This window comes from Takifugu flavidus, chromosome 5 (assembly GCF_003711565.1).
Source record: "Takifugu flavidus isolate HTHZ2018 chromosome 5, ASM371156v2, whole genome shotgun sequence".
In the NCBI taxonomy this organism is placed as follows: Eukaryota; Metazoa; Chordata; class Actinopteri; order Tetraodontiformes; family Tetraodontidae; genus Takifugu; species Takifugu flavidus.
The window spans coordinates 17,729,232-17,754,442 of record NC_079524.1 but is presented as its reverse complement, the minus strand read 5'-3'; the positions used below and the strand labels follow the sequence as shown (position 1 = coordinate 17,754,442).

Genomic DNA, 25,211 nt, shown 5'->3' with positions numbered 1-25,211 from the left:
CTCCGTGTGTGTGTGCGTGCGTGTGTCTGTGTATGTGTGTTTGTGTTTGTGTTTAAATAAAATTGAATTTCCCACTTTGGTCCACACTATTGTCAACATTTCTGTCTTCGCAAAAGCCAACTCAAGGCGGCAGAGTCCTGAATTGAAAACAATATCTAAAGAACTCAAGTATCATACTAACAACACTAATATTCCATCTGTCTATCCCCAACTGAATTAACTCCCCACCTATCTCATCAGATTATTTGTAACAGAATAAGCAGATAACGTAGCATTTCCCTGTTCATATCTGCGACTTGCAATTTAGAATTCGTCAATAAAACTATGCTATGACACAAACTACAGGTTAATAGACTGCTGTGCTCCTAAAAAGAGCAGCATTTGTGGCTCATAAACCTCACAGACACTGCTATGCTCTTTAAACATTTTTATGATCGTGAATTTTTCAATCAAATATCTTCCGTTTGATAATGCCCAAAGCGGGATTCGAACTCTCCCTCTGGGGTCTTCGAACTCTCCCTCTGGGGTCTTCAGGAGGTTTCAATCAGGTTGTCTGTTACAGCGATTCTCGACTGGCCCGCACCGGCCCGGGATCGATCCCTGGCCATGGCACATTGCTTTTAACTTGATTTCATTTATCGGAGTTGAATCTTGTTTGATTTTTTTGAAGACGTTTCACCTCTCATCCAAGAGCCGTTCTAGGCAGATTTGATGATATGACGCTCATAGGCTATATAGCCTTTTCTTTTGGGGGGGAATGGATTGGAGGCTGCTCCAACATTGACGTTTGGACTGTGACAAAGCAAAATGGACAACCTCCACCAGAATAAGTGTTTCAAGAAAATAAGTTTGAGTTGTATTAACTTCAAAAGGCCATTTTCTTGCGGCTGCTCTCGCTTACGGCCATACCACCCTGTGAACGCCCGATCTCGTCCGATCTCGGAAGCTAAGCAGGGTCGGGCCTGGTTAGTACTTGGATGGGAGACCGCCTGGGAATACCAGGTGCTGTTAGCTTTTTGCACTCCTCCACTGGGTCAGCAGAGGCCGCCAGCGTTCCTGATAATTATCCAGCCAGATGTTATTCACTTCTTAAGTACTTCTAACATTGAGATTTAATGTTGCACTATTGTACATCGTTTTAGATTTAATATTTTATGAGTGTGTGTGTGTGTGTGTCTGTGTCGCAAGGATGTTCGGCGGTGGAGGAGACAGAGGGAGACGGGAGCTTCTTTAATCCAAAAATTTATTTTTATTTTCCAAAAATAAAGTGGTGTCAGAAGATGCCAGGTTGAATCCATACAATAACATACAGACCCTGCACACTTTTACACACCACAACTTTGACTCTTTCTCCAACAATTCTTTTTTCTCTAAAATAACAACCAACCAACTCAACATCCCACCCCGTCTGGGGTCTACTCCAGGGCTTCTATAGCTGTAGCCCTCCTACAGGTGAAAACAATTATCAAAATTATTACGCTAACTAATACATTTACAAACTCAAAATAACAATCGAACAGAAAATATAAAATATGCGTAAAACGCCCAAAACAAATTTCCACCATCAAAACCACCCAGTGCATAGTAAAATACATGTTCATCTTACTCTTCTAAAACACCCCCGCTAAAATAGATTGTGCCGTAGCACCTCGCGAAACCCCTCCATGTATACAATCATTGAACAGTCCATCGGTTTCCCCGAACCAGGAAGTATGTGCTGCTGGTGAGCTATTGAAATATTGGTGCTTTTGATAAATGACAAACAAATAAACCTTGATGCTTTTAAACAGCCATAGTGTGAGTGTGATTCTTTGGGCAACGTTAAACAGACGGGAGGTGACACGGTGAGGCAATATGACGCGCGTTGTTTACTTGGGTGGAACTAATTGGAACATAAATGCCGGTTGGCCATGCCGTGCATGTCGGCTACAATGTATTCCAATAAGAAGCTATGGTAAAAAGTGGTGTGTGTGTGAAATGCTTCAACCGAGTAAACCAAGACAGAACGGAATGGAAATGAAATGCAAACGTGTCGGCGTAAGTGGCACGGCTCACTCCGTGTGTGCGTGTGTGTGTCTGTGTACGTGTGTTTGTGTTTGTGTTTGTGTTTAAATAAAATTGAATTTCCCACTTTGGTCCACACTATTGTCAACATTTCTGTCTTCGCAAAAGCCAACTCAAGGCGGCAGAGTCCGGAATTGAAAACAATATCTAAAGAACTCAAGTATCATACTAACAACACTAATATTCCATCTGTCTATCCCCAACTGAATTAACTCCCCACCTATCTCATCAGATTATTTGTAACAGAATAAGCAGATAACGTAACATTCCCTGTTCATATCTGCGACTTGCAATTTAGAATTTGTCAATAAAACTATGCTATGACACAAACTACAGTTTAATAGACTGCTGAGCTCCTAAAAAGAGCAGCATTTGTGGCTCATAAACCTCACAGACACTGCTATGCTCTTTAAACATTTTTATGATGGTGAATTTTTCAATCAAATATCTTCCGTTTGATAATGCCCAAAGCGGGATTCGAACTCTCCCTCTGGGGTCTTCAGGAGGTTTCAATCAGGTTGTCTGTTACAGCGATTCTCGACTGGCCCGCACCGGCCCGGGATCGATCCCTGGCCATGGCACATTGCTTTTAACTTGATTTCATTTATCGGAGTTGAATCTTGTTTGATTTGTTTGAAGACGTTTCAGCTCTCATCCAAGAGCCGTTCTAGGCAGATTTGATGATATGACGCTCATAGGCTATATAGCCTTTTCTTTTTGGGGGGGAATGGATTGGAGGCTGCTCCAACATTGACGTTTGGACTGTGACAAAGCAAAATGGACAACCTCCACCAGAATAAGTGTTTCAAGAAAATAAGTTTGAGTTGTATTCACTTCAAAAGGCCATTTTTCTGCGGCTGCTCTCGCTTACGGCCATACCACCCTGAGAACGCCCGATCTCGTCCGATCTCGGAAGCTAAGCAGGGTCGGGCCTGGTTAGTACTTGGATGGGAGACCGCCTGGAATACCAGGTGCTGTAAGCTTTTTGCACTCCTCCACTGGGTCAGCAGAGGCCGCCAGTGTTCCTGATAATGATCCAGCCAGATGTATTCACTTCTTAAGTACAGTGATCCCTCGTTTATCGCGGGAGTTGCGTTCCAAAAGTAACACGCGAAAAGTGAAATCCGCGAAGTAGCAACTTTATTTTTTTAAATTATTTTACAATGCAATACTGAACAGTAGAATGAAACCAAACATCAAAACCTGTTTTAAAGACCAACTTTGTTTAAAACAATAATTTTAATCTAGTAATAGAAGGTTGGAAACATTGTCACTCGCGTATTTCCCAGTCCAGCTGTGCCTCTGCGTCCTGACTCCGCTCCGCTGGAGCGTCTGTTTCTACTGAAGGCGCAGGAGTCTTTCTCCGAGAGAAGAACATTGTTATGGGTAGTTGTTGGCGCTCTTTCTTTTTCTGAGCAAGAAGATTTTTATAAACGGATATGCCACCTTCGATTATATTTGAGAACTGCAATGAACGACTCGCAAAAAAAAATCCGCGAAGCAGCGAAGCCGCGAAAGATGAACCGCGATATAGCGAGGGATCACTGTACTTCTAACATTGAGATTTAATGTTGCACTATTGTACATCGTTTTAGATTTAATATTTTATGAGCGTGTGTGTGTGTGTGTGTGTGTGTCGCAAGGATGATCGGCGGTGGAGGAGACAGAGGGAGACGGGAGCTTCTTTACTCCAAAAATTGATTTTTATTTTCCAAAAATAAAGTGGTGTCAGAAGATGCCAGGTTGAATCCATACAATAACATAAAGACCCTGCACACTTTTACACCCCACAACTTTGACTCTTTCTCCAACAATTCTTTTTTTCTCCAAAATAACAACCAACCAACTCAACGTCTGGGGTCTACTCCAGGGCTTCTATAGCTGTAGCCCTCCTACAGGTGAAACCAATTATCAAAATTATTACGCTAACTAATACATTTACAAACTCAAAATAACAATCGAACAGAAAATATTAAATATGCGTAAAACGCCCAAAACAAATTTCCACCATCAAAACCACCCAGTGCATAGTAAAATACATGTTCATCTTACTCTTCTAAAACACCCCCGCTAAAATAGATTGTGCCGTAGCACCTCGCCAAACCCCTCCATGTATACAATCATTGAACAGTCCATCGCTTTCCCCGAACCAGGAAGTATGTCCTGCTGGTGAGCTATTGAAATATTGGTGCTTTTGATAAATGACAAACAAATAAACCTTGATGCTTTTAAACAGCCATAGTGTGAGTGTGATTCTTTGGGCAATGTTAAACAGACGGGAGGTGACACGGTGAGGCAATATGACGCGCGTTGTTTACTTGGGTGGAACTAATTGTAACATAAATGCCGGTTGGCCATGCCGTGCATGTCGGCTACAATGTATTCCAAGAAGAAGCGATGGTAAAAAGTGGTGTGTGTGAAATGCTTCAACCGAGAAAACCAAGACAGAACGGAATGGAAATGAAATGCAAACGTGTCGGCGTAAGTGGCACGGCTCACTCCGTGTGTGCGTGTGTGTGTGTCTGTGTACGTGTGTTTGTGTTTGTGTTTAAATAAAATTGAATTTCCCACTTTGGTCCACACTATTGTCAACATTTCTGTCTTCGCAAAAGCCAACTCAAGGCGGCAGAGTCCTGAATTGAAAACAATATCTAAAGAACTCAAGTATCATACTAACAACACTAATATTCCGTCTGTCTATCCCCAACTGAATTAACTCCCCACCTATCTCATCAGATTATTTGTAAAAGAATAAGCAGATAACGTAGCATTTCCCTGTTCATATCTGCGACTTGCAATTTAGAATTCGTCAATAAAACTATGCTATGACACAAACTACAGTTTAATAGACTGCTGTGCTCCTAAAAAGAGCAGCATTTGTGGCTCATAAACCTCACAGACACTGCTTTGCTCTTTAAACATTTTTATGATGGTGAATTTTTCAATCAAATATCTTCCGTTTGATAATGCCCAAAGCGGGATTCGAACTCTCCCTCTGGGGTCTTCAGGAGGTTTCAATCAGGTTGTCTGTTACAGCGATTCTCGACTGGCCCGCACCGGCTCGGGATCGATCCCTGGCCATGGCACATTGCTTTTAACTTGATTTCATTTATCGGAGTTGAATCTTGTTTGATTTTTTTGAAGACGTTTCACCTCTCATCCAAGAGCCGTTCTAGGCAGATTTGATGATATGACGCTCATAGGCTGTATAGCCTTTTCTTTTTGGGGGGAATGGATTGGAGGCTGCTCCAACAGTGACGTTTGGACTTTGACAAAGCAAAATGGACAACCTCCACCAGAATTAAGATTAAGATTAAGATGGACTTTATTCATCCCCGTGGGGAAATTGAATTATAGTAGCAGCGAATGCAGAGTAAAGAGACAGAAAAAAATAAATACAGATAAGATTAGAATGTTATAAGCATATATACAGCATATATTATAAGCATATATATAATATATACATTATATAATATATACATATTATAAGCATTATAAGCATATATACATAAATATAGAATAAATTAGAAATAAAATTACAACATAAACATTACACAATTATTGTTGAGTTGGTTTGAGTGAATTATAGAGTTTAATGGCGGACGGCAGGAATGACTTCCTGTACCGTTCCTTGGAGCAGCGAGGCTGCAGGAGTCTGTTGCTGAAGCTGCTTCTCAGTTTGTCCACTGTGTTATGGAGGGGGGGGGGGGGGGGACTGTCCATGATTGTCCGCAGTTTCAACACCATCCTGTCCCTCACCACCTCGTCCAAGTTATCAAGTCTACAGCCAACAACAGACCCTGCCTTTTTGATGAGTTTGTTGAGTCTGTTGGCATCCTTTGCTTTAATGCCTGCACCCCAGCACACTACAGCAAAGAAGATGGTGCTAGCCATGACAGACTGGTAGAACATCTGGAGCATCCTGCTGCAAACACTGAAGGACCTGAGTCTCCTGAGGAAATAGAGTCTGCTCATGGCCTTCTTGTAGACAGCATCGGTGTTTGTGGACCACTCCAGTTTATTGTCCAGCTGAACACCCAGGAACCTGTAAGATGGGACTATTTCCACATCTTTCCCACTAATGCAGACTGGGGAGGATGGGGACTTGCTTTTTCTGAAATCCACCACCATCTCCTTCGTCTTGGTCACGTTGAGCTGCAGAAGGTTCTCCCTGCTCCACCTGACAAAACTCTCCACAAGGTCCCTGTATTCATCCTCCTGTCCATTCTCCACACACCCGACTATGACTGTGTCATCCGAGTACTTCTGGAGATGACATGTCTCAGAGTGGTACTGGAAGTCGGCTGTGTAGGTGGTGAACAGGAATGGGGAGAGCACAGTTCCTTGAGGAGCTCCTGTGTTGCTCATCAGGGGGTCGGACACACAGCTCCGCAGTCTCACAAACTGGTAGTCAGGTAGTCCTCGATCCAGGAAACAAGGGGAGCATCCATCTGCATCTTCTCCAACTTCGCCCTCAGCAGTCTTGGCTGGATGGTATTGAAGGCAGAAGAGAAGTCGAAGAACATGACCCGCACTGTGGTGTTTAGTCTGTCCAAGGAGGAGTAAGCCCTCTGTAGCAGGTATATCACCGCGTCATCAACCCCCACCTTGGGCTGATGGGCAAACTGCAGAGGGTCCTGAAAGGGGCTCACCAGAGGTCTGAGGTGTGTCAGCACCAGCCGCTCCATGACCTTCATAATGTGGGAGGTCAGTGCTATTGGCCTGTAGTCACTCGGTGCCACAGGATGGGTCTTCTTTGGCACCGGGACCAGGCAGGATGTCTTCCAAAGCACTGGGATCCTCTGAAGATGAAGGCTCTGGTTGAACAGGTGCTGCAGTATTCCACACAGCTGCCTGGAGCAGTTCCTCAGCACTCGTGGGCTGATGCCGTCCGGTCCGGCAGCCTTTCTCTGGTTGAGCCTCTCCAGCTCTCTCTTCACCTGGCCAGACGTGAAGGACAGTCCTGTCGGGGGGATGGGTGACATGCTGGGATCCATGTAGGGTGTCAGCAGGGGGGAGGGGGAAGAAGTTGGCAGAGGTGTTAGGGGCTCTGGGAGGTGTGAAGGGGATCCATTGTTATCCAGAGGAATATTGGGACAGCTGGGGGAGGGGGAGCTAGAATCAAACCTGTTGAAAAACTGGTTCAACTCATTGGCTTGGTCCACGTTCCCATCAGCTGAGCGTATTCCTTTCTTCTGGAAGCCAGTGATCGTCCTCATCCCACTCCAAACATCCCTGGTCTGGTTCCTCTCCAGTCTCTCCTCCAGCTTCTTCTTGTAGGCGTCCTTGCTCTCCTTCAGACTGCGTTTCAGTTCGTTCTGTACACTCCTGAGCTCAGCCGGGTCCCCAGCAGTGAAGGCCCTCTTCTTCTTATTCAAAAGGGCCTCCAGGTCACTTGTCACCCATGGTTTGTTGTTTGGGTAACAGCGTACCTTCTTGGTGGGGACGGAGTTCTCAGTGCAGAACTTGATGTAGTCAGAAACACAGTCTGTCAGTCCATCCAGGTCCTCACCATGTGGTTCACAGAGAGAAGACCAGTTGGTGGTCTCCAGTATTTTATAGGGAAGTGAAATAATGTTTGGACCTCTTATCAGGCAAAGAGAACGTTGTTAAGAACTGCTCTATAAACACCACCTCAGGGGGACTATATCCAAATCTCTCCGTTTACTGATGGGACGTTGAAACGTCAATACGCGGATTCATACATTTAGAACTGGACGTTGCACCAGAACTGGAAGCGCGGACTGATACATTTTTAACAGCGGTCCTGCTTCAGCCCTCCGGGGCTTAATAACAAAATATGAAAAATACAAAAATTTTAATTTTGGAAACTGTTGTCGGTTGTTCAACTTGCCGGCTTTCGCAAAATTGCTAAATACACGCTAGCATGCATGTTTGAAGCTATGGTAGCGGTATGTTTTACCATGCTCGCGCCCTATAATCAGGAGCGCCTGATGTATGTGTTAAATACAGAAATAGCACCCGTAACTGAGGCTGCACCTTTTAATACGGTGCGCCCTTTGGTCGCGAACATACGGTATATAGAACATAGGGCACGTTTGGGCGGGATATCACTCCGCGTCTGCGCAACGACAACAACCTCCTATCTTTAGTATTGCTGCGCCAACTGGTGGTCTTTTGGGTTGAGGATAACGGTGATCTATATGTAGCTATAGCGTCATTGGCCTCCACTCCAGCCACTCCTGGTAGTTCCTCAAAAACACTGAGTTTCTAGTGGATGCACAATCTGTGGAAGCAACATAGAAACTTCTGAAGAGCCAAAGTTCTTGCAACAAAAATATAGTCCCCAATTAGCTTGTTTTGTTATCACACGACCCCGTCCCCATTATCTTAAGAGAATATAAAGAATGAGTGGAGACAGAAGAGAGAATGAGACGTTTTTGGCGCGTGTCGCTCTTGATTTAGTGTTTATTTTTGCAGTAAACTTAAAGGAGGCCTTTTCACTTTATGTTTGATTCCATTTAAGCTGATATTCCATTCTTGACATCTTTAAATTTACTGTATTCATGGGAGTTTTATTTGGTCATTTTGCTTCTTCTTATTTCCTATTTCCCACATTTATTCATAGTTTTTATTAGATTGCAATAAATCCTATAACATTACCAGATTGACTAAAGTCAAATGAGCTGCGGTTCCCACCGATAGCCGTCATTCTGATGGGTTTTTGCTGGTTGCAGCTGAAATATTCCAATGCTCCATGTCACAGAGACAGTAAATACTAAACCCTAAAGATTCTGAAGGCATTCTGTAAAATAGTAACGTATAATACAGACATTTGAAGAGACAATTAAGAGAATGTTTTCATGCTTCTAAGAGTGGCCGAGGAGCCATTTTGAACTTGATAAAGATGCATTGTGTGATACCAGGAACTAATTTAACTTCAAGGCGAAGCTGCTTCTGCTTTGTCGACCATCGACTGATCTCCTGAAAGTCCACCACCGCTTTTTAAAAACTGAATTTTTCATCTATGGAGGGAGTAGACGGCAGATGTTTCCACAGATGCTCTTCACCAGTGGTCAGTGAGTGATGCAGCAGATGAGCGGGAGTTGACTGGCTTCTACCAGAAATGTCTCAATGACTTCAGCCCATAGTCTGGATTCTTTACGAGATCAGACAGCAGCTTCACTCCTGAATCCTTCAGCTGGTTCTGACTCAGGTTCAGTTCTCTGAGATGGGAGGGATTGGACCTCAGCGCCGAGGCCAGAGAGCCACAGCTGATCTCTGATAAACTGCAGCTCCTTAATCTAAATAAAGATGGGAAACTTTTATAAGGTTATAAGTGAAACCAGTATTCATCTGAAAGTTTAATCAAAGGCATGATCTGTAAATATTTAATTTAGTTACAGGTTAAAAAATGATAGTAATATGTAATTACCACAATTCCAACCTCTCAGGTTTGCACTGTTCCAGAGGAGAATATATATTGTTCTGGCCCTCACTCTTCCCAGGTTCTCCCACCTCTTTCCCTCCCATCTCATCATGGAGATCCATCTCACCTGTGGCTCATCTTTAAAGGCACAACCTGTCTTAGATGACTTCCTGTCTCCCTCACCATCTCCCTCCTCGTTGGCTGGTGTCGACCAGGCACCCTCACCTAGTTTTGTCTAATTTTGGTTACCATCTGTCGGCTTTTTCATTGTCCTTAAATCAATTTATCATGAATAAGGGGTCCCCGTGTGGCCCTCCCTCCTGAAGGAACTGGGCACAACACACACACTCAGAAAGTGTGAGGACCCTCGGATGGAATAATGGACATTTTTGAGAATGGTGTTTACCTCAGAGTTTCCAGTCGGCAGTTTGGATCCTGGAGAAAACCACAGAGCAGCTTCACTCCTGAATCCTGCAGCTGGTTCGCACCCAGGTCCAGTTCTCTGAGATGGGAGGGATTGGACCTCAGCGCCGAGGCCAGAGAGCCACAGCTGATCTCTGATAACCTGCAGTCCCATAATCTAAATAAAGATGGGAAACTTTTATAAGGTTATAAGTGAAACCAGTATTCATCTGAAAGTTTAATCAAAGGCATGATCTGTAAATATTTAATTTAGTTACAGGTTAAAAAATGATAGTAATATGTAATGACCACAATTCCAACCTCTCAGGTTTGCACTGTTCCAGAGGAGAATATATATTGTTCTGGCCCTCACTCTTCCCAGGTTCTCCCACCTCTTTCCCTCCCATCTCATCATGGAGATCCATCTCACCTGTGGCTCATCTTTAAAGGCACAACCTGTCTTAGATGACTTCCTGTCTCCCTCACCATCTCCCTCCTCGTTGGCTGGTGTCTACCAGGCACCCTCACCGAGTTTTGTCTAATTTTGGTTACCATCTGTGGGCTTTTTCATTGTCCTTAAATCAGTTTATCATGAATAAGTGGTCCCCGTGTGGCCCTCCCTCCTGAAGGAACTGGGCACAACACACACACTCAGAAAGTGTGAGGACCCTCAGATGGAATAATGGACATTTTTGAGAATGGTGTTTACCTCAGAGTTTCCAGTCGGCAGTTTGGATCCTGGAGAAAACCACAGAGCAGCTTCACTCCTGGATCCTGCAGCTGGTTCTCACTCAGGTCCAGTTTTCTGAGATGGGAGGGATTGGACCTCAGCGCCGAGGCCAGAGAGCCACAGCTGATCTCTGATAACCAGCAGCAATTCAATCTGAAAAATGCAGGATAAGGTTATACGGTGTAGGTCTGCATGTTATCTGCGTCAGTACTAAACCTACGTTAGTTCTTAGTTGGGTCAGACCTGAATTTACGATATTACAAGGAATTTTTTAATGTGGTGCATCACAGCAGTGTTGAGAACAGCCTCACTTCACCATCTTAGCAGCTGGTATATAGGTAGAAAAATGAAGACTGACCTGAGCCTCTCCAGTTTACAGTTTGGACTCTCCAGTCCAGAACAGAGCCGCTTCACTCCTGAATCCTGCAACGTGTTGGAGCTCAGGTCCAGAACCCTCAGATGGGAGAGGTTGGACTTCAGAGCTGAGGCCACAGAATCACAGCTGGTCTTGGATAACCTGCAGTCCCATAGGCTAAAATAACAATTATTTTGAGAGAAGACAAATAAAAATCAACATGTACCAGAGCAAAACACAGCTTACAAGCAACAAACCTCTGGTCCTGCACCGGCTTATCTGCCGTATGTTCCTATTTTGGGTTCTTTCAGGGCGGTTGGACAAGATCTACAGCGTATGTAAAGTGTGTGTAGGTCAAAATACCTTCCAAGTTTGTGAGACCACATTTCTCAATAGCACTCAACTCTTGTCAGGAGTTGGGACAAAGCGACCCACTCCTGATAGCTTGTGGGCAATGCTGCAGCGACCCTGCAATCCCTACACTCTCTGGTGAAACCAAATCAAAGGTTTTAGACACTGCTGGATGCTGGAAGGGTGGCTATAGTCTGGACGCATCGTTCCCCTGACTGCACATTTCTCCAACAATGATTGGCAGCTGGTGTCACTTGTTCTCCAGATGAGAAAAGGAAAGAGAGCCACCCACAGTGTGTTTGATTGCCCCACTGCAAGCTCAATGCTGCCAGAAAACATTGCAGGAGCATCAATTCCCCTCAGGGCATCAACAAGGACCTCAGGAAAAGGTGCAGCTGCCACCTACTAGAGACAAGCACACTGAGCTGAGATTCAAAGCCCTCTCCTCCCAAGAGAAGAGCTTGTTTGTTGGAGGCTCTTCTGGGCGATACCTGGTGCCACAGCTCCAGCTCAGCCCGTCTCTGGAGCTGAGGTGGAGCTTAGCAAGTTTCATGGTTCTCCACCACTTCCTCTCGCTGAGGACCTTCTCAGCTGGTGGTTTCTGCTCCACCTTCCAAGTTGAGCAGGTGATACTTCTGCATTCCTGCCACCAGTGTCTCTGCAGAAAGAGTCTTCTCGACTGTTTTATATTAGATTGTATAAAATTAGGATTTTTGGTTGATGTCTTAGATGTTGTTGACTAAGAGCAGGTTTTTCTTTAATAACATAGAAAGATTCGATGAGAAGAGCAAATGTATTATTTTATGAGCTACTTCCACTACTATTATATTCACATACTTCCATATTGTCTTAGATTGCAAGCTGCATTTATTGCATCGTTCATAGAAAGTCATATTTGTGAGGAGAAAAACTCCAATAAGGTCATTTTCTTTAATGACCATTACAAAAGAAGGAGGTGATGAACAGATTTATCTAAAAATGTGTGAAAACTTATGGATGGAAACCTTTTTAAAATGGTTGCATTGTGTAGAATCGGTGTAGAATCAACTTGTTGACTTCTGATTTGGACTCAAATGGAAGTGAGGTGCAACAATTGTGGATGCTGAAAGCTTCAGATCTTCATGAAGGTTTCTGTGGTTGGACTGACCTGCTGCCCCTTTAAGAGGGAGGCAGGTTTGGGCTTCTGGCTGGAATGAAGCCACCTCAGATGAGAATGACTGCAGGCTTTCGGTACCAAGGTTTAACAGGGGGCTCACTTCACACTTGGGCTTTTCTCTTTTTTGGGATGGCTTTTCTCAGTAGAGAAGGGGCATGGCACACTGCAGCAGCCTTCTTTTTGGGTTTTCTAGTTTTCCTTCTGATCTTTAAAAGACAGGAAGAACCATTTTTGATTTGTCTGAATGTTTGGGCGGTTTTGTGGCCAGCCTAAAATAAAACAAGACAAATCTACAACTGATACTTCCTTTCTAGTCATTGATGACCGTCCTCACATGGGACAGATTTCCACAACCAATTTAATACTGCAAATCTGTCCTGTGTGGTCTTTTTTCTGAGAACTGTAACACTACGTTTATAACAAAGATCAAACATGGAAACAGTTATTGTCTAACTAGTTACACCTGGGAAAGTACTGGATCATCTCTGACTGACCTGAGAGTCTCCAGCTTACAGAGAGGATCCTGGAGAAAACCACAGAGCAGCTTCACTGCTGGATCCTGCAACGTGTTGATGCTCAGGTCCAGAACCCTCAGATGGGAGGGATTGGACTTCAGAGCTGAGGCCACAGAATCACAGCTGGTCTCTGATAACCTGCAGCCCCATAGGCTAAAATAACAATTATTTTGAGAGAAGACAAATAAAAATCAACATGTACCAGAGCAAAACACAGCTTACAAGCAACAAACCTCTGGTCCTGCACCGGCGTATCTGCCATATGTTCCTATTTTGGGTTCTTTCAGGGCGGTTGGACAAGATCTACACCGTATGTAAAGTGTGTGTGGGTCAAAATACCTTCCAAGTTTGTGAGACCACATTTCTCAATAGCACTCAACTCTTGTCAGGAGTTGGGACAAAGCGACCCACTCCTGATAGCTTGTGGGCTAGGGTTAGGGTTAGAGCTCTGGCCCCCACTGATAAACTGGGATATTACAGCAACAACATAGTTAAAAAGCATCTATAAAATTGACTTTTAATGGCTCATTTAAATTCATACTACGCTTCTCTTCTCCAAAAGTCAGTGGAGTTTATCTTGAAGCCTTTCATTGTTTAGTTGTTATGTCGAAGATAAAAGAAAGCTGACCTGAGAGTCTCCAGCTTACAGAGAGGATCCTGGAGAAAACCACAGAGCCGCTTCACTCCTGGATCCTTCAGCTGGTTCTGACTCAGGTCCAGAACCCTCAAATGGGAGGGATTGGACCTCAGCGCCGAGGCCAGAGAGCCACAGCTGATCTCTGATAAACTGCAGTGTGACAGCCTGGATAAGGAATCATGGCAAGAAATGATATCTTATTGGAGGAAAAGTCATATTACACTTGCTCAAAATCATTATTTCATTTTATTATATTATTTAATCAGGGCCCTTGGAGTCAGGAGAGCTCTGGTCCCCCACTGATAAACTGGGATATTACAGCAACAACACAGTTAAAAAGTATCTATAAAATTGACTTTCAATGGCTCATTTAAATTCATACTACACTTCTCTTCTCCAAAAGTCAATGGAGTTTATCTTGAAGCCTTTCATTGTTTAGTTGTTATGTCGAAGATAAAAGAAAGCTGACCTGAGAGTCTCCAGCTCACAGAGAGGATCCTGGAGAAAACCACAGAGCAGCTTCACTCCTGAATCCTGCAGCTTGGTCTCAGTCAGCTCCAGAACCCTCAGATGGGAGGGATTGGACCTCAGCGCCGAGGCCAGAGAGTCACAGCTGATCTCTGATAACCTGCAGTCACTCAGCCTGGAAAAAGAATAAATGGGGCAAATAAAAACACATTTCTAAATCTGAAAATGAAGAGAAAAGCAGAAAATGTAAAGAAATTTAGAAAAGACCAACAGAGGCCTCCTGACCTGAGCGTCTCCAGTCTGCAGTTTGGATGCATCATTGCAGAAGACAGTAACTTTACTCCGGCATCTGTCAGGTTTTGGTTCCTGCTTAAGTCCAGCTCCCGTAGATGAGAAGGGTTTGACGTCATTGCTGAGGCCACAACTTCACAATGACTCTTTGAAAGAAAACTACCAGGCAGTCTGTTGTGTATGAAACAAAAATAGTGAGTCAAACTTTGGGATTTCTCATCAACTTATCTGAGAATCTACCTCAACACAAATGTAGCTCATTTCCTGGAAAAGCTAAATTCAACACCGTAGAGCAGGGGTGGGGAACCTCCAGCCTCCGGCCGTATACGGCCTACGAGACCATTTCTACCGGCCCGCAACGCAATAAGATTTTTATATTTTATATGTGCACTTATACAGTGGGACCGTTCGCTAAACTCCGCGAGCTGCGAGTAGCAACGGTAGCGTATTTTTGCCTTTCGTATCCTGAAATTTCTTTCGTAACGAGGAAATATTTTCCCGTTTTCTGAGATAAAACAGACGGTTATGTTATGTCCGAGTCAAGGTCAGGTTCAGTGAACACAGCATGTGATGTACGTAGTGGGCTGGACTGATTGACACGGACGAAAAATGCTTAGCAAAACACGCTAAACTCGACGAGTTGAAACGACAGATGAGTTTGGATAAAATTAACGCTCTTCGCCGGAGTTTGGAGGCTCAACAAGCAGCTTTCACACGACCATGTACCGACAGAGAGAATATTACGCGTGCAAGTTTTGTGGTGAGTGAATTAATAGCCACGAAGCTGAAACCTCACGCCGAAGGAGAGTTCGTGAACGCGCCTCGTAGCCGCCGCTGAGGCGCTCGCGCCGTACAAAGTAAAATTGTTTCAAAGCGTGAATTTATTTCGTGAATAACTATTGAACTAAGACATATATTGTTATGATTCCAGTGGCTATGTTTTTATGGTCAAGGAATCTAAATATGTAGTCAAAGTATATGTGGGACTAATATTTATGGTGGAAATCACAATATGCCAGGAATTGTTGCGCTTGGCGGAGGTCTGCGCTCTCCGAGTGCTTTCTAGTTGTTGTTGTTATTATTGGCTTTATCTTTCTTTCTTTTTCATTTATGTTCTTGATTATCTTGTTGTATTGCAGTTTTTGTGAGTAGAGGCCTCGAACAGGCCCTTACGGGTCTCTTGCCTCAACTCTGCACCTCTTTTTTTATTGTTTTGTATGATCATGAAAACATATTTTACTTGTTTGTCATTTTATTCTATTTTTTTGGTGATTTTATATGCATGTGTGCTAAATAAATAATTCAAACTCAAATGCAGCAATCATGAGACTTAGTAACACAGTGGTTATAGACTTTTTTTGTCTTTTTTTGCATCCCTAGGTGTGTGTTCATAATAGTATGGCCCTCGGAGGACTTTATAAAAATTGAAATGGCCCTCGATATGAAAAGGGTTCCCCACCCCTGCCGTAGAGCAACAGTTTGAACGACCATCGGATCTGAAATGGAACTGAATTATTCTCAACATTTGTCTTATTTTAGAACAGCTCATAATTACTCATATTTAAAATGATTATAGCAAATGGTTTAAAGAAACGTGCATCTTTTTATCTGTCTATCGGCTCTTTGGATATTTTACATTTCATCCAATTTGTACGATGGTGCGTCAAGTCTTAATTCAGCGATCCGATCGATGACATCAGAGTCTCTGGTTGCATCGATTGCCCTCAGCTTCTGTTCTGTCTGCCTGTTTCCCTTCAAATCATTTTCACTGCACCTTTTGTTGCTAGTGATGAAGTTGCCACCTAACGGGTGTGGAAAGGCTCAAACAACTTTGTGGGTCACATAAAGGCTCCAAACGGAACCGCCACAAAGACCTAAAACACCCATTTAAACCAACGAGGCCGGCTGTTTTTACGTTGAACAAATGAAGCAAAATAGTCACGAGTCATTAGTTAAAATGTGTTTTCCTGTCGTTTGAATACGATGTATACAAACAAACAAAAGTTATTTAATGACATGACAGTAATTTCATGATAGTCAGTTAACTTGTGGCTCCTATTATTCCTGCCTTATGTTGGTTTGTCTGGATTGACCTTTGAACTTATATCCAGCCAGTGTTGAACATTTCTGGATGAATTGTTGTTGTTTTTAATTATGGACGCTGCAATGGAGATAAAGAATTGAAGGAATGACCACTGGAGGGGGTATTGCTACCTGACATGATCCACTCGCTTGATTTAAACGCCGATGTCCGGCCCCAAAAATCTTTACTTACACGGCCTTCCTGCAGTTCCTCACAGCTGGAATCAGGCGACGTCGTCCCTCCTCTGAGGTGTTGTACTGCCGCAGGTCCAGCTCATCCAGAACCTCCTCTGACATCTGCAGCAGGTCGGCCAGAGCTGAACAGTGGATCTCTGACAGTCTCCTCTCTGATTTCTTCTCTGACTTCAGGAACTCTTGGATCTCCTGATGGACTGACTGATCCTTCATCTCCATCAGACAGTGGAAGATGTTGATGCTTCTGTCTGGGGAGAATTTATCACTGTTCACCTCCTTCAGGTTGTTGAGGACCTTCTGGATGGTTTCTGGGTGGCTGTTCCTCTGATCCAACAGTCCACCAAGATCCTCTGATTGGACTCCAGAGAGAGACCATGAAGGAAGCGAACAAACAAGTCCAGGTGGCCATTTTTACTTTCAAGAGATTTCATTAGTGCTCTCCTGAGGAAGTCATCAAGAGATGTGTTTGGTTTGGAATATTCTAGGAACTGATTTATAACCACTGTGTCTTTCCTGGTGTAACGGTGGAACTTGTAGACGGCAGCCAGAAACTCCTGAATGCTCAGATGAACAAAGCAGTAGACTGATTTCTGGAAGATCACACTCTCTCTCTTGAAGATCTCTGTACAAACTCTGAGTACACCGACACCTCGGAGACGTCCAGTCCACATCGCTCCAGGTCTTTTGAGTAGAACATGATGTTTCCTTTCTTCAGATGTTCAAACGCCAGCCGACCCAACTTCAGAAGGAGTTCTTTATCAGCCTCAGTCAGTTCCTCTGGTCTCTGCTTTCCTCCATACTTCTGCTTCTTCCTCTTCATCTGAACCCTCAGGAAGTGTGAGTAGAGGTCAGTCAGGGTTTTGGGCAGCTCTCCTCTCTGGTCTCTGGTCATCATGTCCTCCAGAACTATAGCAGTGATCCAGCAGAAAACTGGGATCAGACACATGATGTGGAGGCTCCTGGAGGCCTTGATGTGTGAGATGATTCTCTTGGACAGATCTTCATCACTGAACCTCCTCCTGAAGTACTCCTCCTTCTGGGAGTCAGTGAAGCCTCGTACTTCTGTGATCCTGTCAACACACGAGGGAGGAATCTGATGGGCTGCTGCAGGTCTGGAGGTGATCCAGATGAGAGCTGAGGGAAGCAGGTTCCCCTGGATGAGGTTCACCAGGAGCACGTCAACGGACGATACTCGTGTGACATCAGAGATGACCTGATGCTTCTTGAAACCCAGTGAAAATCTGCTTTCATCCAGGCCATCAAAGATGAACAGAAGTTTCCAGACAGTCAGATCTTCTGCTCTGATCTTCTGTAATGTTGGATGGAAAACATGAAGCAGTGAGAGAAGACTGTGCTGCTGATCTCTGATCAAGTTCAGCTCCCTCCATGAGAGCAGAAGCACCAGACTGATGTCTTGGTTCTCCAAACCTTCTGCCCAGTCCAGACTGAACTTCTGCACTGAGAAGGTTTTTCCAACGCCGGCGACACCGTTGGTCAGAACCACTCTGATGTGTCTCTGTTGCTCAGATAAGACTTTGAAGATGTCCTGGCACTTGATTGGAGTGTCCTGGATGTTCTTCTTGGAGGTTCTCTCAAGCTGTCTCACCTCATGTTGTGTGTCCACCTCCTCACTTTGTCCCTCAGTGATGTAGAGCTCAGTGTAGATCTTGTTCAGCAGGGTTCCACTTCCTGCTTCATGAGTTCCTTCAGTCACATGTTCACATCTTCTCTTCAGACTCATCTTATGACCTTCTATCACCTCCTGCAGATCACTTCCTGAACATAAGTAAACCAATGATTTCCATCGATAATAAATCATCAACACAACTACAAATTCATGACATCACAAATTAAATCTCATATTGAACAGTTTTACTTTGTTTGGGCTTCATTTCAGCATCTCCAGATCTGATTCCAGATTGTGAACAAGAGGACTCTCCTGGTGGAGCTGACTGGTCCCAGTTTGATAGGATGTGCTCCCCCCTCTCACTATGAAACACATCTCTATTAGTCCTTTGATTTATAGGATGAAAGAACCTGATCAAGACTCAATATTGTTCCAGCATTTATGTCTGAATTCATCTTTCAGTTTAAACCTGATTCTTGTTTCTAATCAACAATATTCACATTAAGTCTGTAACTATATGACTGTCTGAGGTTTAAGTGTTAAACATCTCCAATAATAAACTCACAACCTGCTGCTGTTAATGTGACTAACAGCTGCCACACAAACACATCATCACGCTTTAGTTTTCTTACATTTCCTCTGAACTTCTGAAGTATATTATTTCATGTTTGGACTGGTCACTCTTCAGGGACACACAGCTGGGCACTGTGGACTCTGCTCTGTCCTCGTCCATCCTGAGGAAACATCAGAAATAGTGATGAGACTGTGATGAAGGTAAATAATCTGTAGAGGTTGTAGTTAAATAATCCCAATTCACTGCATTTTTATCAAACAGGAACATTTCTAATCCATTCTGGATAACAACTGAATCAATAAATCAATGATGTCTCTGTATAATTTTCATGTTTTCAGAGTTTAAGCTGCTTTTTTTAACTGTTCCCTGCAGTGAGAAAAGAACTGGCACCTTTTCCAGCCCCTCATCCTGCAGCACTGAATGTGCTCTAAAGTTCTTTCCAGAGCAAACGTCTCTGCACTTGCAGCAACATGTTGTAGTCATGGATCCGTGAGGAGAACCGGATACAGGAAACGCCCCCACTTTGATCCCAAAACCCAACTGGTGGCCAACGGTGGTCCGGCAACGACGGGGACGCTGGTCCATCGGCCCGACAACACTGGTTTTCCACAGGCCAACATGGTGAAAGGACTGTCTTCAGCTCAGCCACTAAATTATCTGGTGCTACATAAACATACTAGTCAGGACTTTTTAACTTCCCTCGTTTGTTCCCCTCTTCAATTATTTCTATGATCCAAGTCCTCAAAGATCACTGCTCTATTTAAAATAGATGAAAGAAATGACACCCACTCCTGCATTTCTTTCACAGTGGTTCCACAACATAGAACAATAAACCACTGGGAGAAAACGTGCAACATGAACCCAAAATCCTTTTGGTGTCCTGTGATCCTGTGTGGATTTAGTTATTTATTTATTGTCTTAAATTGGCCTGGCTGAGAGATGCTAACTTGCCCACGATTAGATGTTGTTTGACAGGTAATACCAAAATATCCAGCTGTGACCTGGACTGTTGAACAGCTCTAATAACTCTAAGAGCTTTTCACCTGTCACAAAAAAGTTTTAAAATGTTGTTAATACCTGTTAAGACTCTCTAACAACGTTAACAGCATAATACTCACTTTACACTCACCTTGTCGCTCTTCCTGCTTCGTCTGAACAGAATACTTTCACTTTTAAAACCTAATCAGCAGCTTTATGGCGTATATATTACTACCATAAAAGCATTCTTGGAGGGTTTAAAGTTCAAAGTTCTTTTAGGATCAGTAGCAAAGAGCAGAAAAATAAACTAAACTTCACTTAGAAAGACTATTCAACTATAACTAAAGCCAGACTATCAGAAAGTTAAATAAGACCTCTTCATTTATAATGTATAACGATGTTTTGTGCTAAAACTAAATATGAAGTCTAGTTGAATTTTCTTAAGCCAAGAATTCTTCAGCTCTATGCAGCTCTTCAATAATCACAAAAATGTTTTCAAATCTTGATTTTATCTCCAATCACAACTGTCAATTCTTTTCAATAATGCTCTTCGTTTACACTCACCTTGTCGGTCTTCAGTCTTCCTGCTCAGTCTGAACGGAAAACTTTTACCTTTCCTTTTCCTCTGTTAATGAACAACTTTATGGCTGTTGATTAATATTCCACTACTATAAAAGCATTCTGGGAGGGTTCAAGATTAAAAGTTGTTTTGCTATTTTAATGCCTTAAATATGTTTTTGCATTTAAATGAAAACTGACTAACTTAGTTAAATAAATAAATAAGATTTATGATGCTTCAGAGATTTTAAAAGACTTGTAAAAGCAGCATATTTCTGCAGCCCTGGAGTCCAGGAGGAGCAGCAGAGGTCAGAATGTGTCGGAGCGCGTTTAACTATTGTCTGCAGTTCCACGCATGTCCACCGGGTGGCGGTAAAGCACCACATGATATTTCTCCTTTTTGGAACTTCTTCAGCTGCGTTGAGCTTTAAATCTTCACCTGTCGCTCCCTTTAAGCTCTAAACTTTGCGGTTCGATGTGTAGTTTGTTGGATTAAATATTTTTGATGAATTCTGATGATGATGAGTGAAACTGTCAATGACCAATAGAAAGTTCGTCCATTGTTCTACTGCGTCACACATTTTCATTATTTATTGTCATTTTTGGGTCTAAACTGGACCAGTTCTGTGAGCTGTTTTGCTTTTTCTGTGGACCAGATGTTCCAGGCAGGTTCCATCATCGGACACAGACGGAGACAGGTCACGTGACAACAGTCAGCCTTTAGTTCTTTATTACAGGAGGATCTGGTTTATATACAGACACGTATCTGCAAAATACTAAAAAGCATATGAACCCAAAGTACTAAACAGTCTACATCCACGCACACGCGTGTATTAAGTGTTTATACACACGTGTGCGCGTACGTGCACACTGTATATTCATCTAATAACTGTTAGTTTCTAAAACACCACAGTAGAGTCACTGAGGCACGGCTTCACCTCCTTTACACCGAGGTTTCCCTGAGCAGGTGTGATGAACTGTTGCAGAAGGAAAAGCATGGAACATGTTAATAACCGGACACAACAACACTCAGGTTTATTGTCTGACGGCATCAGTGTCTCTGGTTGCATCTGTCTGAGGAGCATTGTGAAACCAGGAGCAGTGTAAATGAGGGGGGGGGGGGGGGGGGGGGGGGGGCAGTGAGTGGATGCTGCATTCATCAAACACACAATAGTCAGAAGAGAAGAAGGAAGAACAGAAGCCCGTGTTCCTCAGTGTTGGTGTGGAGACGCCTGTTTGGAGGAGCAGGAAGCAGGCTGGACTCTTCCAGCTGGCTTTAATGCCACTTCTCTTCTGAGAACCTCCCAGCAGCTTTCTCTCCACCATCTTTTTACGCTGAAGCTTTTTGATCATTTCAGGTCAGATGTTCTTGGACTGAGGTTAAACATGTTTGTTCTTGTGCTCGGAGCGAACCGACGATCCTCTAAAGTCAGGCATCCTAAAGGTGGATGTTTTCTGAGGCCTGGAGGCTTTAAAGTGGCGTTTTTACCCACTTGTCCTCGTTCTGTTGGAAACTTGATCCAAAAACCTTTTCTGGAGCTTCATGTTCTGCTTTTTTGAAGGAATGAAATGGTTTCATCAGCGCTGCCGGGGGCTGAGCAGGCTTCATAAATCTGAAGCTCTGAGATCCTTTAAAGATCTCCTGGAATCAGCAGATGGGGGTTTGATCCAAAACTGTAAGAATCAGTCAAGCTATCAAATCTTGACTCAGTCCAAGCGTGAACCAGTCCATCCAGAGCTGATTATGGCTCAGCCAGGAGGAAAGCACGGCCTGGGGGGGTTCATATGGAGCAGGCACACTCTGGCTCTATTGCTACTGAAAACAGCCCTTCAGCACAGCAGCCTGGAATACAGTTCTGGAGAACACCTGTTACCAGCAGAACCTGTTTAAAACGGGACCAGTAAAGATGCCCGGCGTGACCACGACCACGGGGAGAGAGGGGGGGGGGGACAGGCGGTAACGCCGCTGCCCACCGATTCACCTGGAAACAACAAAAACCCCAGCAGCTTGGACCCAATATGGCAGCGTGTTCCTCAAAAACGCTCCTCAAACTCTCCCCACAGCTTCATTGCTAAACAGGATTTGGTTTTTTTGTCCGTGCTAAATGGAAAGTGTTTGTCCTTTGGTGGTCCAACAGGACCACGATTTGGATGGATGATTTGATGTTATTGAGAATAAAAACAGCTGAAAATGGAAGCGGAGATGTTTCAGAGCACCAGAGTTCAGAAAGAGTTTCTAATCACACACCGCCTGTTCGGAATGATGAATGGATGAATTTTTATTTAATTTAGACTAATTTAGACTAATTTTAACATCCTTTATGCCAGTTCCATAGAGCGTGCGCGCACACACACACACTAGCAAAGATGATATCCAAACAGCCAAATAAATGGGAGTCAAAAGAAATCATTTAAAGCTCATATGTCAGAGTCAAGGTCGAGGGTTTTCTATGGCCCCCGGGATGATATTGATTTATTATTAGAACCGGCCCACAGGCCGCAGATGTTTTACACAGGCCAATACTACATTTCCCACAATGCAACGGTGACAGTCTGAGCGGGAGGTGGCTTCATTTCATTATTTATCAGTAGTCATTAGCATAACAGCAAAAGTTAACTTTCAGATACCCATAAAATGGCAAAACGGAAGGTGGACACTGAGAACCGGGGGTTCAAACAAGGTGGGAGTGGGAGCACATGTTCACGGAGGCAGCTGGGAAACCTGGGTGTCTTCTGAGTGGAGAAAGGGTGGCGGTAATGAAAGAATATCATCTGAGACGCCATCATGAAGCTAAACACGCGGACAAAGACAAGAATATGGACATGGAACAAAAGCTACAGAAGGTTGAGGAATTAAAACCAGGCCTCAAATCTGGACAGGCTCTGTTCAGAAAAGCCAAATCTCAAAGCGAGGCTGCTGTCAAGGCCAGTTTGATTCTGGCAGAAGAGATCGCTCAATCAGCCCGGCCATTTCCAGAGGGGGATTTCATCAAACACTGCATGCTTAAAGTTTGTGAGCAAGTTTGCCCAGACAAAAGGCAACTCTTTTGAAACGGGAGCCTGAGCAGAAACACCATTGTTGTCCCTCAATCTAAAAGAGCAGCTGGAGAAAAAGGGGAAAGATTTCATGGCATCTTCCCTGGCTGTGGATGAGAGCAGCGACATTAGAGGGGACTCCAGCCTCAACGTGACAGAGGAGTTTCTGGCGTTACGTCCTGTGCACGGCACAACCACAGGACAGGATTTGTATGAAGAGGTGTCAAGATGTGGAAATGAGATGGAGCTGCCTCGGGAAAAACTGGTGGGTTGGACAACAGACGGAGCACCTGCCATGTGTGGACACAGGAGTGGACTGGTGGCCAAGATACGGGAGAAGATGCAGGAGGAAAACGTTACGGCTGAACTGACAGCTCATCATTGCATCATACACCTGGAATCGTTGTGTGCTGAAGCCCTGAACATGGAACATGGAATGTTCACCATCACGCACGCAGGGAACTTTATCAGAGCCAAAGGTTTAATTCAGCGCCAGTTCAAGGCGTTTCTGAGCCAGTGGCAAACGCAGCGTGGTGATTTGCCCCATCACACTGAGGTGCGATGGCTAAGCCAGGGAAAGGTGCTGCAAAGATGTTTCCAGCTTCCTGAGGAGATCGGATGTTCTTGGACAGCAAAGGGAAAGACACGACTCAGCTCCCAGACCAAAGGTTCTTGTGTGAAACGGCTTTTCTGTGGGACATTCCGAGTCATCTGAATGCAATGAAGCTGCAGCTGCAGGGTCGGGGTGGTGTCCCCTCTGATATGTACAGTACAGTGAAGGCCTTTAGAACCAAACGGACTCTGTGGGAGGCACAGATGCACAAAGGAAACTTGAGCCACTTTCCCAGCTGCCAGACCCTGAAAGAGAAGCTCTCTACCAGCGTGTTCCCGAGCACAGTTTGCTGATTAAATGAGTGTTCTCGCCGCTGACTTCCCACGCCGAGTCACTGACTTAAAAGCACCAAAAAGCAGGTTTGAACTGCTCAGCCGTCCGTTTGAGGTTGAGGTGGAAAGCTCAGCACCAAAGCTCCAAATGGAGGTGATTGAGCTCCAATGCAGTGATGCCCTGAAGGCAACACATGGGGCAGTGGGTGCTGCGGAGTTTGCCCGTTTCCTCCCCGACACACATCCAGGCTGCTCCAACGTTGCCTGTGTTTGGCAGCACAGACCTGCGGGAACAACTGCTTTCTTTGATGAAGCTGAACAAAACATCACACAGAAGTGGACTTCCTGCTGAACACCTTCACTCAGTTGTGAGGAGTTCCTCAGCTCAGAGCCGGACCCCCACATTGATGAACTCGTCCAAAAGATGAGACACCACCAAGTATCAGCCTCAAACAAGTGAACATTAAGCTGCAATAACACATTTACAATTATTACTCAGCTCAAGTTTAAAAGTTAAAGGTAAATTTAGCCCACTTTTGCGAAATGAGAAAATCTTCTGATGGTGCCTTGAATATACTGCTTCATTCATTTAATGTTCATGTTATGGGGATTTTTATAGAAAGCAAATTTGTCTTTTGTGCCTCTTGAAAATTAAAAATGACTGACAGAGCCATAAGAAACTATTGCTTTATTTATCTGATCATCTTGTAAAATATTTGTTAGGTTTTCCGTTGGTTCAGTTTGGTTCACTAGACCAGGGGTCACCAACACGTTGCCCGCGGGCACCCGGTCGCCCGTCAGAACCACCTGAGTCGCCCACCGGCCTGTTCTAAAAATAGCTCAAATAGCACCACTGACCAATGAGCTGCATCTAATTTATTTGTTTGCTATTCTTGTTTAAATCACACTTACACATA

The 25,211-nt window shown here is 44.0% G+C and overlaps 2 protein-coding genes and 2 non-coding genes across 13 annotated transcripts in view; 2 read left to right on the top strand and 2 right to left on the bottom strand.

The window, feature by feature from the left end:
• Positions 1-895: 895 nt before the first annotated feature.
• LOC130526605 (5S ribosomal RNA) lies at positions 896-1,014 on the top strand. The gene has a single exon (XR_008950816.1). It is a non-coding gene; the product is annotated as a 5S ribosomal RNA (ribosomal RNA).
• Positions 1,015-2,929: 1,915 nt separating this feature from the next.
• Positions 2,930-3,047, top strand: LOC130526609 (5S ribosomal RNA). The gene has a single exon (XR_008950820.1). It is a non-coding gene; the product is annotated as a 5S ribosomal RNA (ribosomal RNA).
• Positions 3,048-8,475: 5,428 nt separating this feature from the next.
• Positions 8,476-25,211, bottom strand: part of LOC130525213 (uncharacterized) — a 129,779-nt gene continuing 113,043 nt past the window's right edge. For 5 of the 10 annotated variants that reach the window (XM_057031698.1, XM_057031699.1, XM_057031702.1 and 2 more), the window contains 6 exons: positions 13,592-13,765; positions 12,943-13,116; positions 10,945-11,118; positions 10,566-10,739; positions 9,861-10,034; positions 8,476-9,329 (listed from right to left, as the gene is read on the bottom strand). In XM_057031698.1, the coding sequence (XP_056887678.1) occupies positions 9,143-9,329; positions 9,861-10,034; positions 10,566-10,739; positions 10,945-11,118; positions 12,943-13,116; positions 13,592-13,765 (1,057 nt within the window). In that variant the 3' untranslated portion in view covers positions 8,476-9,142. The remainder of the gene's footprint in view (positions 9,330-9,860; positions 10,035-10,565; positions 10,740-10,944; positions 11,119-12,942; positions 13,117-13,591; positions 13,766-25,211) is intronic. The other 5 variants (XM_057031705.1, XM_057031706.1, XM_057031708.1 and 2 more) reach the window with 3 other exon arrangements.
• Positions 17,220-20,406, bottom strand: LOC130525218 (NLR family CARD domain-containing protein 3-like). The gene is made up of 4 exons (XM_057031725.1): positions 20,380-20,406; positions 18,896-18,997; positions 18,513-18,625; positions 17,220-18,412 (listed from the first exon to the last, which is right to left on the bottom strand). Exons 2-4 carry the CDS (start codon positions 18,994-18,996, stop codon positions 17,235-17,237), a joined length of 1,392 nt encoding a protein of 463 aa, XP_056887705.1. The 5' UTR covers position 18,997; positions 20,380-20,406; the 3' UTR covers positions 17,220-17,234.

Coding starts and splice junctions, on each gene's coding strand:
- LOC130525218 (XM_057031725.1), bottom strand. CDS start 18,996: ATGGACGAGGACAGAGCAGAGTCCACAGTGCCCAGCTGTGTGTCCCTG. Junction 18,626..18,895: donor TTCAGAAGTTCAGAGGAAAT/GTAAGAAAACTA, acceptor TGTGTTTCATAG/TGAGAGGGGGGAGCACATCC. Junction 18,413..18,512: donor TGAAATGAAGCCCAAACAAA/GTAAAACTGTTC, acceptor ACTTATGTTCAG/GAAGTGATCTGCAGGAGGTG.